The sequence below is a fragment of the Condylura cristata genome, unplaced genomic scaffold (assembly GCF_000260355.1).
Source record: "Condylura cristata isolate star-nosed mole 26May11 unplaced genomic scaffold, ConCri1.0 scaffold00025, whole genome shotgun sequence".
NCBI lineage: Eukaryota > Metazoa > Chordata > Mammalia > Eulipotyphla > Talpidae > Condylura > Condylura cristata.
The window spans coordinates 24597039-24614090 of NW_004567126.1; the positions used below are offsets into that span (position 1 = coordinate 24597039).

General features: G+C 45.4%; 3 protein-coding genes across 6 annotated transcripts; 1 reads left to right on the forward strand and 2 right to left on the reverse strand.

The window, feature by feature from the left end:
* Positions 1 to 2700: 2700 nt before the first annotated feature.
* On the reverse strand, positions 2701 to 9047 carry LOC101619551 (chromosome unknown open reading frame, human C11orf52). 2 transcript variants are annotated; one of them, XM_012729821.1, is made up of 6 exons: positions 8623 to 9047; positions 8367 to 8546; positions 5569 to 5664; positions 4820 to 4857; positions 3846 to 3904; positions 2701 to 3604 (listed from the first exon to the last, which is right to left on the reverse strand). In XM_012729821.1, the coding sequence occupies exons 2-6, from the start codon at positions 8396 to 8398 to the stop codon at positions 3362 to 3364; spliced, it is 468 nt and encodes a 155-aa protein (XP_012585275.1). In that variant the 5' UTR covers positions 8399 to 8546; positions 8623 to 9047; the 3' UTR covers positions 2701 to 3361. The 2 variants fall into 2 exon arrangements, with proteins under 2 accessions (XP_012585275.1, XP_004688901.2); XM_004688844.2 differs by lacking the exon at positions 8623 to 9047 and having other exon boundaries at positions 8367 to 8561.
* Positions 9048 to 11446: 2399 nt separating this feature from the next.
* On the reverse strand, positions 11447 to 13232 carry HSPB2 (heat shock 27kDa protein 2). Of its 3 annotated transcripts, none has more exons than XM_012729819.1 (3): positions 13204 to 13216; positions 12583 to 12762; positions 11447 to 12092 (listed from the first exon to the last, which is right to left on the reverse strand). In XM_012729819.1, the coding sequence occupies exons 2-3, from the start codon at positions 12674 to 12676 to the stop codon at positions 11641 to 11643; spliced, it is 546 nt and encodes a 181-aa protein (XP_012585273.1). In that variant the 5' UTR covers positions 12677 to 12762; positions 13204 to 13216; the 3' UTR covers positions 11447 to 11640. The 3 variants fall into 3 exon arrangements, with proteins under 3 accessions (XP_012585273.1, XP_004689329.1, XP_012585274.1); XM_012729820.1 differs by having other exon boundaries at positions 11453 to 12092; positions 12583 to 12678; positions 13204 to 13232; XM_004689272.2 differs by lacking the exon at positions 13204 to 13216 and having other exon boundaries at positions 12583 to 12809.
* Positions 13233 to 13471: 239 nt separating this feature from the next.
* On the forward strand, positions 13472 to 16607 carry CRYAB (crystallin, alpha B). Its single transcript, XM_004689273.2, has 3 exons — positions 13472 to 13959; positions 15054 to 15176; positions 16267 to 16607. The coding sequence occupies exons 1-3, from the start codon at positions 13759 to 13761 to the stop codon at positions 16465 to 16467; spliced, it is 525 nt and encodes a 174-aa protein (XP_004689330.1). The 5' UTR covers positions 13472 to 13758; the 3' UTR covers positions 16468 to 16607.
* Positions 16608 to 17052: the final 445 nt, after the last annotated feature.

Here is a 17052-nt window from a genome sequence, read left to right on the forward strand (position 1 = left end):
CCCGCCTGCCCCGAAGGAGATCCACATGGCATGGCAGACCTCTCCTGACCCGCCCGCTGCTCCCCTCAGCAGTGTACTTCCTCTATCTGCCTGTTCTGTACTCCACTCTGTCTCTGGTGAATCCTCTCACCCTCCACATCTCTGACCTGTACCCCAGTTCTGTATGAATAAATAAATCTTTAAAAAAAAAAGATGTACATATACACAATGGAATATTATTCAGCAACCCCCAAAAAAACAAACACATGCCTTTTGCAAGCATGGATGGAGCTGGAAAAGATCATGTTTAGTGAAATAAGCCAGGAAGAAAAGGAAAAATACCAGATGGTTTCACTCATAGCAGGAATATAAAGGACCAGGGGAGAAAATAATAATAATGAACAACAATATACCAGAGACTCCATGGGAGTGGAATAGGGAATGGGATCAAAAACAGTGGGGGGAGGGAAGTGCACTGGACTATGGTGATGGCACACAGGTAATTTGGTGATGGGAAGCCCACGGGGTTACAACTGAGATGGAAAAAGGCACAAAATGATGTGAAAATAAACTATTATATTATTTTTTTAAAAAGATTTAAAATACAAAAAAAGTACAGCCATTATGTTTACCAAACATTTGTACCCATATTAAAAGAAATATCTTAATATTAATATTATGTTAAAAAAGCAATAGTCATTTTTTTATTCAAAATGTTTCTAAAATATATAGATAGAAAAAGACTTAAAAGAACATACTCTAAAATATTAAGTGATTGCTTGTGGACAGAGAGGATTATGGGTTTTTTAAATCATGATTGGTAATATTTCTCAAATGCTCAGTAATTATCATGCTTTATTTAAAACTTTTAAATAATGCAAATGTTCTTACTAGTTGCTAGAATTTTTCAACCTCTGTCTGATCTAATTCCAGAAAAAGATGATGAGTCGAGTGAGTTAGAATTCCCACAAGAAAGGGCAGCAAAAAAGGAAATATATTACAATTCTGTTCTTGATGAAGAAATCTCCCAGTTGTAGAGCCATACTCAAATGTCTGTAATGTCATCACACTACTCTCAGTAGTAAAGCAGGAACTTACGGAAGGTTGTGCTGGCAGGAGGGAGTTACAGAGTCTCTTAACTACTTGGGTCCCCATCTTCAGAGTCCCTAGAAAAGCTGGATCAGGTCCACCTTAAAATAGAAAAGGAAGGAATGTGAAAAAATACAGGATAGGAAAAAAGACCAAAAACTAGACCTGTCTAGTAGGGTCAGGCCTCTGTCCCAAACCTACTAACTTAGGTTATCTAGAAATATCAAAAATAGGACCTTGATTAGCAGGAAGTTCAGTCCAAGATATAACAACCACAACAGGACCACCCACTGGCATTTTCAAAACTAGTCACTGAGGTTTTAATACTAATAAAGACCTCTGCTTCCCTACCAGTAGCCAAGCAAGGATACATTTTCCCTCCTCCCAACACTTATCAAAGACATTAGGAAGGATTCTGAAGACAATGGGGAGAAGACAGAGAGACCTGCTTTTCCAGCCCACTTTTCTTCATTCTCAGAAACCCAGTTTTAACCTCAGAAGGCAGCATTTCTCTCCTATGGTGGAAATTTCTATATAGCACTTTGAAGTTTACAAAGTGCTATCACCTACATCAGCTTATTTGACCATCATAGAGTAAATAACACCTAGAAATAGTTATTTTTATTTCTCCTATCTAATAGGAAATAGGTGAGGGCGTTTCTCTGCCAATTAGTGGTGGTGGCATTTCTCTGCCCTCTGAATCCACTTGCACTAGGTCTGTTCCAAAGAACAGGCCCAGGAAATAGTGACGGTGACTAGGAAAATGACATGTTGGTAGTAATGGCAGCCAACATTTGACCACCTACTGCTCACTGCCAAACTCTTTGAAGTTGCTGCTATCATTACCAACATTTTGTGTGTGTTACGGTTCTATTTTCAGTACTCCACCATCTTAAGGAATATTCCCTCTCAGGGACAAAGAGAGGGCCAACCTTCTCTGGGGAGGATGGTGTTCAGATTGAGGAAGGGAAGTGCTTTACTTCTCATCTCCAAGCTCTGTAAATCTACACCCGAAGAACCTATAGAGGCTCCAAACCTATAGAGGCTCCTTCTACTCATGTCACCTTCGACTTTCCGTGTGTCCCCCAGTTCTAATCTGAACGCTCAAATGGTGCTCAAATGGTGCTACTACTACTTCCCAGGCACCCGCCACCTTTTAGCCCCTACCTCTTAAACCATCGGTCCGTTGGTTTCCACGTCTCTATTCTCGGCCCTTCGGAGCTGGGCATCCAGCTGCTTCAGCGTCGCCGCTTCGTTCCCGCTGCCATGGTGACGTGGAGGCCAGCTGCCAGGCCTGGCCAGCTTCCAGCCGGCTAGAGCCTGGCTCGGTGGCCCGTGGCCCCTCCCCTGCCGGCCCCGGCCCCGCCTCTACCAGCTACGGGCCCGCCCCCTTCCTCCAGACCCGCCTCCTAACGGCCCAGTGAACTTGTGCCTGACCATCCTGGCCCCGCCCCCTACCCTTGCGGATCTGCCTCTAGGTGACCCTTCTGCACGTGGTAGCCTGCCTCCTGCAGGTCCATCCCATCCCGGCGGGTCGAATGGGACGAGCGCTGCTGATTTCCCAAAAGCACGTGGGCTAGGGGAGGCCCGCTGATGAGGGATCGCAGAGAAAACCCCAAGAAACGCACCGGACAATTCCTTATGCAATTTATTGATCCTAGCGGCTCTGCAGTGGTGAAAGCCAACAGCCCTACCAACGGGTGTTTTTGGGGCTCTCAGAGCTGTAACAGTTACCTAAAGCCCTTGCCACGATCGAAAATGTCCACCATGCCTCTTTTCTTCTGTTTAGGTTTGGGACCATGACCTAGCCACTGAGGACATTGCTCACGTCAGCACAGGGGGCATTGTATGAAAGTTCAGAATGCTTTTCCAGAATGCCACTTCCTCAGCTTTAGAATTAAAATGAAAGAGAGCCCATTGAGTCCAAGACCATTTCAAGTGTTTAAGGTGTAACCTGTTCTTTCTGCACTTTTGTTAAGAGCAAAAACAAAGGTAGGGGTCTCAAACCTATCTCCCCCGCACATTCAACCTAACTCCCTCGTTTTGTGGGACTCTATCCCCCTCTGGCTAATCCAAGTACAACTCCAAGATAAAGAATAGGGACAAATAAAATACAGGTTTAGGAAAGCAAGCAAGCTTGGAGCACATAATTCTAAGGACTCCTGAGTTCTTTAAGCTTAAAATGCAGCCAGCCACCATCCCCTGGCTCCCATCCAGTTCTCCAAAGCAGTAGATTCTCCCTACAGCAGCAGTGGTGAAACAGTGGAGACAGGTCCCTCCTGCCCATGTGAGCTCACACTAGCGTCCCATTCTTGCTGTCATAGTGGCGTTTGGCCTGGGGGAATCGAAGGATAGCATATTCTGTCCTGTTTCTTGACTGCTGGTGCTTCATGCGCTGGACAGAGTGTGGCTGGGGTCGACTGCACACTTGAATGTCTGCATAATGTAAGCTGCTCTCAGAACTGAGGTCTTGACTCCTCCCTCGACACTCAGGCTGCTTTAACACCACCTCGTAGGTATGTCCTGTGTCACGGCCCTGCAAGGATGGACAGCGTTACGGGAGATGCTTGCCTTGGTTTTGCCCGTCACCTCCAATGCAGGGTCAGACTGGAGTCTCTCGCTTCGCTCCTTTGTAGAGTAGAGCAGGAGAGTTAGTGCCAACAAGTTTAACCAATGACTGAGATGTGTCTGTTCCCAGGTAAACAGGCTGGGTGCCAGCCAGAATCCCCTGTCTGAACAGGAACCCCCACCAAAGGGTGGGAAGCATCTGTTATTACCTTTGTACCATTCTGCTGCAGCGCCTGCTCTTGCTTCTGTGTCCATCTTGCTTGGCTCCCTGAGGGGAAGAAATCTATTTCATTCCTTTCTCTTTTTCCTGCTCCTCCTGAGGTTCCCACTTTCGTTATACTTTTCTTTTGGGCTTCTAACAACCCCACTACCATTCTCACTTCCAAATTCCTAAACTAGGCACACAATGCAGGTTGTATTCTCAGTCTGCCCATAACAGGTTCCATCCTCTTTTCTCCCCAGCCTCTACGACAGCTTAACACATAAATTTTGAGAGAGTTGTTAAATGCCAGGCTCTCTGCTGCATTCTGGGGTTAAAAGGGTGAATAGGTTATTTTCTCTGCCTTGGGGAGCATATGGCCTACTGGGGGAGACAAGAAAGTATGGAGACTATTACAATGCAGTGTGCTAAGTGCTCAGTCACACCAAACAAGTGACACCAGCGGGTCACTTTCCATCAAGCCAGACTCTTTGTTTTTTCCCCAGTGAATGAAGGCCCCTCCTAAAATCCACTTCCCTTCTCCCCTCCTCTTGTGAACTTGCTGTTATTTCCTTGACATGGGTATTTTATTTCACAGCATGAAGCTGCATCTATGATAGCACTAGTAGATGGGATTACATTAGCAATTTAGGAGTGTCTCAAATTTGATTTTCAACTCTCATGGGATGAAGCTAATGTATTCTTCCTCTTGTGCCTCCTGGGTTCCCAGTAGCATGCCTCACATACGAGCACTTGTGATGGATGAATGAAAGAATGAGCGGTCAAAGGTGCCACTCTGAGATAATGGGGAGGATCAGACCTGGGTCTTAGAGCTGATCTTGAACTCAGTTGCCTAAGGATTCTCTTTAGTTTACCCTTTCCTTTTGTCCAAGGCTTCCTCTTCTCCACCTTTATGTCCTTTCCAAAGAAGTTGGTTCTATTTTCTTATATAATTTGCACATCACCCCCCACCCCTGCAGTTACCCGTCTTCTTTTTCCGCTGAAAAGGCGATAGGCAGCTCCTGTCAAAAGAAAAACAGGTCACCCACGTGTAAGAGTCTGTCTTTCCTCAATCACTTGCTCTGTGGGCTCCTCAACATTCTAGGATGACCTTTCCCACCTGCCTCTAACAAAGATTTACCATGAGCCAGCCCCAAACCATTCAGCAAGAGTACCACACATCTCCCAGAGGGATGGTTCTGGAAAGTGAAGTGCTACAACTGACATGACTAAACCCAAAATACAACCTCACTCAGCCAGGCATTGCATGCCAGGGATGAAGCTGGGTTGTGGTCTATTCTGGGATTGTCACAGGCTAATCCCAACAGAGGGCAAGGGAAATCTGCCAAATAATGGGATATTCCTGGATTCAGAGACCCTCTTGCTTTTTCTTCCATTATCTTTTTTCCAAGGTCTCTGCCAACTCAGGGTCATAGGAGTTAACTTGTTAGGGTCCCTGCAAGCTCTTTCCTAACAGGACCTCCCTTTTGCTTCCTGTCCTTGCTTTTAACTAACAGAGAAAGTGAGAGATATTTAACCTTTAATATCCAGAGCACAGGGAGCTCTGAATTTGGTGAGTGACTCAGCTACCGCACCCTCATTGCAGGACAGACCTCCTACATTCATTTCTGAGTCTCTGGTGTCCCAGTGGAGTATGTCTATCTGATTCTCAAGCATTTGATGGCCACAGAAACACTTGTATGAGGAAACAGGCAGCATAGTTTCAGACTTACTTCCCATTTTTTTTCTTGCCCGTACATTTCCAACTGTCACCACAGCCAACCATATTTGTCTGATTTATGTCTCCTTGTGGAAGTTTTCTTCTTTTGCTAATGAGAGAGAAAGTTGTAAATCATGTGCATCTCACTTCTATGGAATTTTTCCACACATCTGACAGAGATTTGTGTTTTAGTTTTGTTTTTGGTTTACTGCAGATTGCTGAGTTGAGACCCATTACCCTAAGACCCATAGGCCTTCATCTGAACTCCACGGGTGGTTCAGAAGAAAACCATTGAAACTATCCCTGGATCTTTCTATTTTCTTCCATCTCCTCCTATCTCTTAATGCTGCTTAGTCATAGCTGTATCCTAGCTTCTAATTCCTTGTCCTGTGTCACTGTTGTCTTCCTACTTACTTTACTTAAATGGATAAAGAGAATATTAATTCTAAAATAGCATAGACATGGGTTACTCAACCTTAGTGAACAGAGTCTGTTCCCTATGTTGAATATTGCACAATGGTTGGACACAGTCCCAAGGCTTATTCGATTTGATTTGTAGGTGGTAGGATTTTATTTTCAGCTTAGATTTAAGAAAACTAAAGGAGCACTTTCCTATATTGGTAGTAGGAATAAAAGTTGGTGCTATCTTTCTAGAATGCAGTGGGCAATAAGTATAAGCAGCCTTACATGTAAATGGGTATATGCTAGGTTGTAGCAATTCCATATCCTAAGAAAAAGTATGTTCACTGTAGCATTATTTATAATTGCCCAAGATAGGAAATATCTCAACTGTCCAACATCAGTAACTACTTAAATAAATGGTATAGCTCATCAATGAAACATTAGTCAATGTCCATTTAAGAAAGATGTTGGGGATATGAGAACAAAATGGCTACCACAGGTCAGCCCACAGATTGCCAGGAGTTTCCCAGCTGATCTGGCCAGTGGGGCAGGAGCCCCTCCTCCCTCTCTGCTTCTGGTGCTGCGCTTGGTGGAATGGGGCAGCCTTCCCCAAACGGAGACAGCAAGTCAAGGGTATGCTCTCTGCTAAGCCTCTGAACAAGCTCTCAAAAAGATAGTGAAAGAACTTTCAAGAGCATGGAAATTTTTACTCTTTCATGTAATAAATTAAAAGCTAAGATATCTGGGGGCAAAAACTATGTACATGGAATTATACAAAAGGATAACATGGAAATATACTAAAATGTTCTGTATCTTTAAGTGTTTATGTTTATGGTTCCTTTTTATTTTTTGTTTTGATATTTTCCATAACTTCTAAGGATGTGTATTACTTTCATACTCATAAAATATTTAAAATTTTTTCATTTGTTATAATATTTTTATGTCTCTGGCATCATGAAACATAGAGGAAAATTCTTATCCAGGGCTTACTGATATTTTATGATAAAAAGGTAATTTGCTTAGAATATCTGGTATCTTTTCTAGACACAACTGTGGAGTCAGACAGATAACATCAGACTTGTGTGACCTTCAGCAAATTAATAATTTTTCTTATTTTCTTATAAATGAGAATATAGAAATTAAATCTCACAGGATTATTGTAAGTATTACATCAACTAGTAAAATTTCTTAGCTAAGCATTTAATCAGTGTCAGTAATGGCTGACCACCAGGAAGAACTAGCCAAAACTAAAGAAGGGAACTTGGAAAGAAAGGGAATGGGGGTAAAAAAAAAAGCTATTACACTGTCTCTAGAAGCTTCTATGTTTCTAGATATCTTGAGTCTGTAAGACATCTCAGAATTTAAAAAATTACTTTTTTGGGGGGCATCTGGGGGAGGCCCTCCCTGGTGGGTTAAAGCCCAGCACTGAAGCTGGAAGCTAGCCGCAGCCACCTTGGCAGGGCTTGATCACCCCGCCAGGGAGGTGACCCACATGGCATGGCGGACGTCTCCTGTCTTGCCCATTTCTCCCATCAGCAGTGTTCTTCATCAGTCTGCCATATCTATTTTTCTCATGTACCTCACCTTTCTCTCTAAAAACGAACATGGTTTCATCATAAATGAGACAAGCTTAAGGCTAAGCTTAAGGCATGGATGAGATAAACCAGAGATTTATAGCGATAACTCTAAGAAAGAACAATAAAGATACTCCAAATAATTTATTGTGAGATTGTCACATATCCTTTGCTCTTTAAATTGATTTAAACAATGTGGGTCACATCATCAATAATTTGTATATGAATAAAAAGAGAAGTTACAGGATTTGCTGAAGGTCACATAGCCAGTACGTGTGAAAGTTATATTCAAATATTCCATGGATATCCTCCTCCCTACTTTTGCCCTTTTAAATAAACATTGCTTGATCTGAGAGGCACTATTTGACAGGCTTGGATTGGAATCTGGGTTTATTTGCTTACTGGTCATATGACCGCCAACACGGTAATTTCTCTGAATCTGAGCTTCTGGGCTGTTTCACTGTAAAACAGGAGGAGGGGTAAGACCACAGACCTCGTGGAATTGTTAGAAAAATTAAATACAATTTAACAATTGCCCCATAGTAAACTCTCAAATGCTAAAAGGAAAGGAAGACAAGCACAAAGAGAAACAATGAAGATCCACCATCTAGCCCTGCTCTGGTCATTCTGCAGAAAGCTGACAAGGCTGAGTTTGCTGAGGTCTCCTGAGAGTAGTGAGCACAGAGGTGCTGCTGTGGTATGGGCACCAGAGATACCAGGCTAGGAAGGAGGTCGTGGGAGGATGACCAACCAAGAACCATTTGCAGGTTCTCTCTTATTCTCGAGACTCCAAGTGCACTGACACCCATCAACCTCACCCTCTGCCCCTACTCACCAGCTTCCCCCACAGCACAGCCAGTTTCCCATGGCGCTCTGATTCCGAAGGAGCCCAGCTGTTTTTCTACGTAAAGAGGCTCCTGCATTTCCTGGTTCCTGGTTCCACTTTCTGTGGCAGCTCCTGCCGAGTCTGTCAAGTGTCAGGTTTCAACCCAGCAGGTTGGACTTTGGAAGCCACCTGCTGGAAGGATTCCCAGGTGACTCCTAGCCAAAGGGTAGAGGAACACACACTGGCTCCAGGTACGTCATCTCACCTTAGAATTTGGAGCTGCTTTGAAGAAACCAGGGTCTTTGGGCCTCAAGCGTCAATGAAAAGGGGCTCTTGGTTTCCTCTGTAAGTGCTTCTCTGCTTCCTCACACTTCACTGAAATACACTCTCCATAATAAGAGTAGAGCCTCCTACTTGACATCTCCCCAGCACTTGAGTTTCACTTTCAAGATAATCAGTATCAGTTTCTTATTGTCCCTATCAGATTCTGGGTTTGAATATTGAACTCTCCTGGAAATTAAGATTTAGGAAAATGAATTCCTTTTTTATTCTCCCTGGCTATTGCAATTAAATCACTTTTTTCTAGAATTGTAAAATGAGGGACTCAACTTATTATGCAATCCATTTTCTGGTCAAAAATCATATGATTCAACAATTACAATGCTTCAGCACTTTTTTTTTTTTTTGCTTCAGCACTTTTAAACCACTCATTTCTCCCTCCCTAGTACAGACCTACAGAAACTCCACTTAATCCGTCAATTCAGTTTCTCCTCACACTCATCAGCAACTAGGATGCAGTCAAGCTAATTTCTCTGTAGAAAATATGGACTTGGGGAGAATTAGGAAACCCAAAAAGCTTGTTTGCAGTATTCTCATTCCATCTTATTCTCATTTCCAGTTTCATGGAAATGAGAACTTATTCCAGCTCCAGCCTTTGTAGCTGCTCAGGATGCAGGCGCAGTCAGGCTGCATACCACAGAGAGTACCCTGGGCTCCTCACTTCTGCCCATCTCTTTTCCTTGTCAACAGGGCTATGGTGGAGATTAAATGAGATAATGCATATCAAGCACTACTCTAGAAACTGACAGGAAGCTCTCAGAAAGTCTTAGTGTTATTACTTTTTGTTCCTAGAGAAGTGTTAGATGGTAAATCATCTTCCGTTATTGTCTTGTGCTGGATTATTGCACAAGTGTATGCATCTCCCTGCAAATCCATTCTGAAACCTACATTAGCTGATTCTTTTCATCTTGTTATCGAGATTTCTAAGGCTGCCATTCAAAGCCCTTTATAATCAGGCCCCTTTCCAGCCACATCATCTCTGATAGAAAGAAAAACACTTGACCATAAACTCCAAAGGAACCAATGGTGTATTGTGACAGACAGAAAACCTGACAAACCTGAAATGGTGTTAACAGAAGCCTTGAGTGATAAGGAAGGCATTGATTATTCATTTGTTATTAAAATAGGTACCAGTCAGTTTGTGACCAGAATAACAATTTTAGGTCTACAAGATGAATTTCAAGTGATACCACCAAAGGCAGTGTGTTCAAGAGAAAGCTGTCTGATGAAAAGAAAAAGGCATGTTTAGTTGGGAAAGGAAACCTTAAGAAGATAGGGTGGTTACTTTTAAGAGGATAGACATCAAGGAAAGATTGCATTTATTTTCTGGATATATGGGCAGAAGTTACTGAAATGCAGATTTTTGTTTAATAGAAGAATTTGTAATTGATATGTACAGAAGGAGAAAGAATTGGGCTAGTTTATAAGGTTTTAAGTTCTTTATCACTCAAAATGTCCAGAAATTGACTGATGTCTAAAAAGTACTTAAATGCAGTAGGAAATCTGAATTAAATCAGATGTTTAAAAAACTTTTTTCTAGCTAAGAAACTCTTAAAAAAAAAAACAAACACACCACATGTAGAAACTCCACTTAAAAACATATCAATGTGAAGCTGTTCTGGTTGAAATCTAAACAAGATTCCTTTTAAAGTTCTTTTTCTTCTCAACTAGACATTAAAGATTCTTGAGAGTAGACAACAAAAGGCAATATTTACTTATTTTCTGAAGCATGCTTTCACTTTTAATAGGCAGCAATTCTTTAACAAAAAATTGCATTCTGCAAGTGAGAATTCTTATCCATGTGGCCCACAGATCCATGTCCAACTTGGGAACATCTGTGTATCTTCTGGTAAGAGGATCTATAACTTTTGTCACATTTTCAAATGGGTCTGCAACCCCAAAAATGCAACCACTTTAAGGGAGAACGTCAGGATTCCATCCAGCTTGGTGAAATATTTATTTGGGTACAGGAAGGTCTTCTGGATACTCCTAAAGCCATACACAGCATGCTCTCATGAATATCAAGTAATTGAGGGCTCAGACACTCAGGTTTTTCTGTACACGCAATACTCCTACTACTAGTATTAAAACTCTACTTCAAAAGAAGTTTTTCCTCATCACCAAGAGCCCTGATCACTTGCATTTGGTCTTGAAATGGGGAGGTGGGGGTGGATTGCAATGACTCCTCTCTTCTGGGTATTCTAAGATTAGAGACCTTCCAACACTTTCTCTCCAGGGCCCCTCCTTTGCATATGGTGGGAAGACTTTGGGGTTTGGTGACAATGGCAGAGACTGCGTCTGTGCCCCAGGGTACATGCATATGCTCTCAGAATCAGAGACCTTTTTCGGTAGACAGATCTCAGCATGGGTAAGCAGGGCTTTAGGTAACTACCTCCAGCTAAAAACTATTTCCCAACCCCTACCCCAATCAGGTCAGACAGCCTGGAGACCCTTGTCTTTGTGTCTCTAATCACCAGCTCAGACAGAGCTCTCTGGGATGTTTGGCTGGCTTATCCCTTTCCCTCTCAGGATAACTCTCTCTTTTGTTGCACTGTGAGAAAACTATGGGTAGGAATCTGGACGGGAGCCAGTGTCAGCTTCTGGGTGTGATCTCAGCATCCAGGAGTGAGCTGGGGTGCTGTGATGTGAGCACATCAAACTGAGCAGCTTTTTGTTTAGGTGGTGTCATGGCCTCCCTCCCTGCCCACGCCATCTTCCAGGTCACAACATAGGGAGCAGCACAAACAAGACCCTGAGATTTGGGTTTATTCACATCCACCCAGAACTAAACCAAAGGCAATGCACGTCCCAAGGGACCAAACTATACATTGTGGACCACGCCCCTCTCCCTTGCCCCAAGGATGATCTCCCTCTAGGCTGGTGGGCAGCTGCTCACATAAACCGCGGGTATTCAGGATTCGCTTGGGTGCCAGGTCTGTAGCACTCAGGCCTCAACTCTGCCCTCCTCCTCTTCTTCTGGATCAGGAGGTGCAGAGAGCAGGGAGATGTGCACCTCATTGACCTCTGTGTCCAAATGCCTGCCACCCCGAGGCGCCTCCAGGTTAAGGATGCCATCGTGGGAGAGGGCAGCGCGGACCCGCCAGGGGTCAACATCGGCAGGCAGGACATAAGTGCGGCAGAACTCTCGGGAGACGAAGCCGTGGCGGTCCAGGCGCTGGGGGTGCCGGGCAGACACCTCCAGCAGGTTGTCCACAGTCCGCACGGTCACCTCATCTGGGGTAAAATGGCTCACGTCCAAAAACGCCTGGAACTTGCCCTCACTGAGTCTGAGCTCCGAGGCCCCTGCCCTGCTGCCCTCCCCTGCTCGGGTGACCCGGGGCCGCACATAGTAGCCATGGTAGAGGGTGGGGGTCAGGATCTCTTCTGGAAGGAGACCTAAGGGGCAGAGAGAGAGAAGGCACCAGGCAGGATGAGGTGGGACCAGGAATGAAAGGAGGGCAGATCCAAAGAGCACTGGGGAAGAGCTGAGGGACAGGGGCGTCAGGAGAAGGAGGGAAGGGGAGCGAAGAGGGGAAGCGGTAGCTGGGGCGAGCTGGGGCGAGGGGACTGAGAAAGGAACGTAGAGGGCAGCTGCGGAGGGGAGCAAACCGTGTTAGGTCTGGGTGGGCTGAGGGGACCTAGGGTGAGCTGCTGCGAGGGGTGGGAGCAGGCACCAGAGCAGCACCAGCACCACCAAGCCTGCACTGAGGTCAGAGAAGGGGAAGCGCTCAGCTTGCTGGGGTGGCCCGCACTCTGGGGTGGGGGAGAGCTTGGCCCTAGAGTTCAGTTAAGCCCTGAATGGGGTAGTGGCCAGCACGGTTGGGAAATCTGCCCAGAATTTCGGGAGGTGGGGGTGGAAGGCAAGGAGGTGGCTTCCGTGCCTTACCTTCCCCGAAGCGCTGCTCACCCAGGCGGCTGGGGTTGGCAAACTCGTATTCCGCGGTGGCCGGGTGGGCATGTGGCACCGAGCGGCCCGACATGGCTGCGGATGTGTAGGTGGCCCTGGTTGGACTTGCTGCCCCAACAGGCGCTGCGGGACCCCTCCAGCTGCCCAGAGAGCCTGGCTCTGTCGGAGGCGGGGGCGGGGTCTACACCACCCAAAATAGTGCCTAGCCTGGGTGGGGGGAGGGGCGAGGAGCCCAGCCCTAAGTGCCAGGAATGACTGTGTGACCAGCAGTGCACGGACCCCCCTCATTTCCTACCTACCCTCCCCCCACATGTCCTTCAGCTGTTGCCCTGGGCCTGAGAAGACAGCTGAGGGCTCAGGCTGGGGAGCTGAGGCTGGTGCCAGATAACCTGGAGAGGCCTGGCTGAGCACCCCCAACTCCAGTTTGCACATTACCCACACCATCTTTTCCTCTCCCCTGTCCCAGACACCCTGCACCCCACCTCATAAAACTCTCCTGGATTGAATGTTCTGCCAATCACGTTAGGTAAAAGATGCAAGAAACATTCTGCTTTCTTTGAGATGAAGGGGGAGTGGGTTTGGGGGAGAAGGTCTTCATACCAAGACTAATGTCAGGGTCCCTTTCTGAAGTCAAGTCAGCCCAGGATGCTGCACAGACGATGGTGAAAACTGCTGTCCCTCAGGCACCAACAAAGGGTTAATGTCCCGGGCCCAGCCTAGGAATATTCCAGTTCCTTCCCAGGCCCAAGATAGTCCCTGGCCCAATCCCCTGGCAAGCTCAGCTGGAGAAGCAGAGGAGGGGCACAGCACCCCACGGGCTTGGGATTCCTGACTCAGTCCCAGAGCCAGAGAAAGGGGGTTGGGGATGCCATAGTGGGTGTGGACAGAAAGCTAGTGAGACAAGACCAGGACAAGTCACTGGCCAGCTCAGACGTGTTTGTATTTCTCTTTTCTTAGCTCAGTGAGTACTGGGTATGTGTCACACTGCCAAATCCCCAATCACAAGTCTCCATGAACTGGCAGTGAGCTGGGATAATAAAACCCCTGACATCACCATTCCAGAAGCTTCACAAGACTGTGTATATAAGGGGCTGGCTGTAGCTGCAGCTGAAAGAGCTGACTAGCCAGCTGACCCCCAACACTCACCTAGCCACCATGGACATCGCCATCCACCACCCTTGGATCCGACGCCCCTTCTTCCCTTTCCACTCCCCCAGCCGCCTCTTCGACCAGTTCTTCGGAGAGCACCTGTTGGACACTGACCTCTTCCCAACTTCTACTTCCCTGAGCCCCTTCTACCTTCGGATGCCATCCTTCCTGCGGGCACCCAGCTGGATTGACACGGGTTTCTCAGAGGTAAGCCTCCCTTCTGCCGGGACAGGGGGGACTCTTCCTGGACCCTCCTGGAAACATCTTCACTTGTTCTGCTTTTCCTTCCCCCCATCTGGCTATGTCTAAATGTCCTAGGTGCTTGGGTATCTGACAGTGAGGAAAGATGAGGTGACTGTGCCATCCTCCCCCAGCACCTGTCTCTTGGTGCTCCTATTGTCTGATTCATTAATGCTTTCCATGTTCTCCGAAGATCATCCTCCTTCCCTAACTTATAAGTAGCATGTCCCTTTCTGATTTGGTTTATTATCTATATGGAAAAGGTGGCCTTTACACTCCTTGCTCACCTCTTTTACTACCTCAACTCTCCTGGCAACTTTTATCACCTGAGTTTCATTGCCAGGAGGCAGTTCTAGCTCACCCTGAGTTTTCATCCCCACTGGGTGAAGTTGGAGTAGCAACCCACTATTTTCTTCCTTTCTCTTCCCCTCTGCAATGATCTTTCAGGTTTCTCAGGGCTGTGACAGGGCTCTGGCTTGGGTCCAAGCTTAGGAGGAAAGAATGTAGGGCCAGTCTGGGACCCCTGCTTGTTCTGAGATGGTAGGAGAATAGTTGAACAGATAAGGTTGATAGAAGCTGCTGCAGATAATACTCTGGTTTAAAAATATTCAAGTGTCAGTAAACAGGAGCTGAGTGGGCAAGGGCTTTGGAAGGACAATCAGGGCTAGCAGAACATTCCAGAATGAGTGGGTGGGAAACTTGGCAGAGACCTGAGCAAGAAGAAGGAGCCTTTGTCTCACAGACAACTGACAAGGCCAAGCATTGGGGCTGAAGAGGCAGCAGAAGTCATCCCCAGACTCACCCTTGTGATTGGCTCCTTGGGTGGCCTGCCTTCTCCCCTGTTCTTGTACCTAAAGATTGAGTCTGCTGTCCAAGCAGTATGCCTGGGTACCACTGCAGTGCCTCCCCTGAACTAGAGAGCCACGTTTATTCAAAATAGTACTTCAAGTTGAAAAGAGGATAGAAAGCTTTAAGCTACCTGGACAGAAAGCAAATCTACAGAATAGAATGATGAGACTACACCAGGATGCATCTTTTCTGCTACTCTCTTCCCCACCTAGATGCGTCTGGAGAAGGACAGATTCTCTGTCAACCTGGATGTGAAGCACTTCTCCCCAGAGGAACTCAAGGTCAAAGTGCTGGGAGACGTGATTGAGGTGCATGGCAAACATGAAGAGCGCCAGGTAAGCCACTTTTTTTTTCACTTCTGCCCATTCATCCAGTGCCCACTAGTATGCTAGACACTGTGACCAGTCTCACTGAGGCTGGCACCATTCCAGTCCCAAGGGTCTGAAGTGAGGGCTACAATTCAACGCTGAAATAGGGACAGACCTGTTGCTCTACTTGGTCAAAAAAGTGGCCTTGGATGTTTGATTTGATCTGTTTTTCATGGTGTAGATGGGATGTTCATGCTTTGCTTAAAGCCAGTGGTTGCTAGTGCTGTTACAACCTCGGTCACATTAGAATCACCAGACAAAGTTTTAAAAATCCCATTGCACGGATGATCTCAGACCCACTAAATGAGAATTTTCAGATGCTGGAACCCAGGCATAAGCTTTTGAAAGGTCCCTAAGGAACTTAATGGTGAACCACCTGGATTGCCTAAATTTCAGAGTTGTACTCAGCTCTTGGTACCCTGGAGCCCATGTGGAAATCAGTTCATTGAGAGTCTGTCTGAATCATGCTTAATATTCAGCAGGTATAAATGTTAGAATCAATTACTATGAGGAAATTCTGAACAGAAAGCATCTTACTTTCTGGGAGGGTTTTTAAATGAGTTTCTCTTCAAAATAACAGAATTTTGTTCATCAAGTATTATAGTTTAATGTTCTCAGGCTGTTTCAGTTTTGTTTCTATGACTTAAACTTGGGTCACAGTTTCCCTAGATGGGGAGTTATAGGAAACTATTTTATTGATCTGTAACATTTTGAGACATTTCTAAGGAGTCAGGATAATCTGAGGGATTCAGACCTTCAATGCTGAATGAGATTCCAAATCCTGTAGTCTCAACAAGCACTGATCTAAGCCTTTGCAAAATACTCCTAAACATATCCACAACTAAGGGTTTGGAGAATTTATGTTTGTGGCTATTTCAGACTTTTCAGACTCACAGTGGTATGAGTGACAGCTTCAGCTTAGCCCCCAAAAGAATAGTTTTCTCTTACATTATCATGACATTTGGTCACATCTATGAGGAAGAATGTCTGAGTTCTAGACAAGTGGTGCTATTCTTGTTCTTATCTCTCTGTTTTTGTCCTCAATCTCTTGGATTAGGATGAACACGGTTTCATCTCCCGGGAGTTCCAAAGGAAATACCGAATCCCTGCTGATGTGGACCCTCTCACTATTACTTCCTCCCTGTCATCTGATGGGGTCCTCACTGTGAATGGACCAAGGAAACAGGCTTTGGGTCCTGAGCGCACCATTCCCATCACCCGTGAAGAGAAGCCTGCTGTCACTGCCTCCAAGAAGTAGATGCCCTTCTCTAATTGTATTTTTTAAAACAAGAACATTTCCTCACCAGTGAATGGAAACCTTGTGACTAGTGCTGCAGCTTATTAATGCTAAGGGCAGGCCCAAATTATTAAGCTAATAAAATATCATTCAGCAACTGACAGTTGTCTTGTCTGAATATTCTGCATACTTTTAAATAAATATATAAATACAGCAGATCTATTTAATCATCACATGATTTAGGGGGCTCTAGAGATAAGAGTCAGAATGACTGTCTCTGTTACTTACTAATGGTATAAATTTAGCAGACACTTAACCTTTCTAGTTTCCAGGTCTTCTATTTATAACTTGGGGCACTGATTTGTACACTTGTTGTAAGGAGTAAATTAAGGAGAAAAAGTAAGTGAAGTCCTTGGCAGAGTTCAAGGAATGTCAGTTCCTCTTTCTCCTCCCATTCTGATTTTGGCTCTCAGTTCTAAAAACAGGCCTGAATGAACTCTGGGTAAGAATGCACAAAAGGCCTTGGTGCAACCCTGAAATTATTCATGTCACTAAGGAGATGGATGGTATTGCCAGTGCTACTCTGAAGCCTATAGAAGCCAGTGA

Bases quoted from the DNA above. Each gene is read 5' to 3' on its own strand.
- CRYAB (XM_004689273.2), top strand. From the start codon at position 13,759: ATGGACATCGCCATCCACCACCCTTGGATCCGACGCCCCTTCTTCCCT. The intron at 13,960-15,053 runs GTAAGCCTCCCT...TTCCCCACCTAG, and splicing joins TTGACACGGGTTTCTCAGAG to ATGCGTCTGGAGAAGGACAG. The intron at 15,177-16,266 runs GTAAGCCACTTT...CTCTTGGATTAG, and splicing joins GCAAACATGAAGAGCGCCAG to GATGAACACGGTTTCATCTC.
- LOC101619551 (XM_012729821.1), bottom strand. From the start codon at position 8,398: ATGGGAAACTGGCTGTGCTGTGGGGGAAGCTG. The intron at 5,665-8,366 runs GTGAGTAGGGGC...CTCTCTCATTAG, and splicing joins CTGTGCTGTGGGGGAAGCTG to CAAAAGAAGAAAACTTCCAC. The intron at 3,905-4,819 runs GTAACTGCAGGG...TCTTCCCCTCAG, and splicing joins TCAGCGGAAAAAGAAGACGG to GGAGCCAAGCAAGATGGACA.
- HSPB2 (XM_012729819.1), bottom strand. From the start codon at position 12,676: ATGTCGGGCCGCTCGGTGCCACATGCCCACCCGGCCACCGCGGAATAC. The intron at 12,093-12,582 runs GTAAGGCACGGA...TCTGCCCCTTAG, and splicing joins TGAGCAGCGCTTCGGGGAAG to GTCTCCTTCCAGAAGAGATC.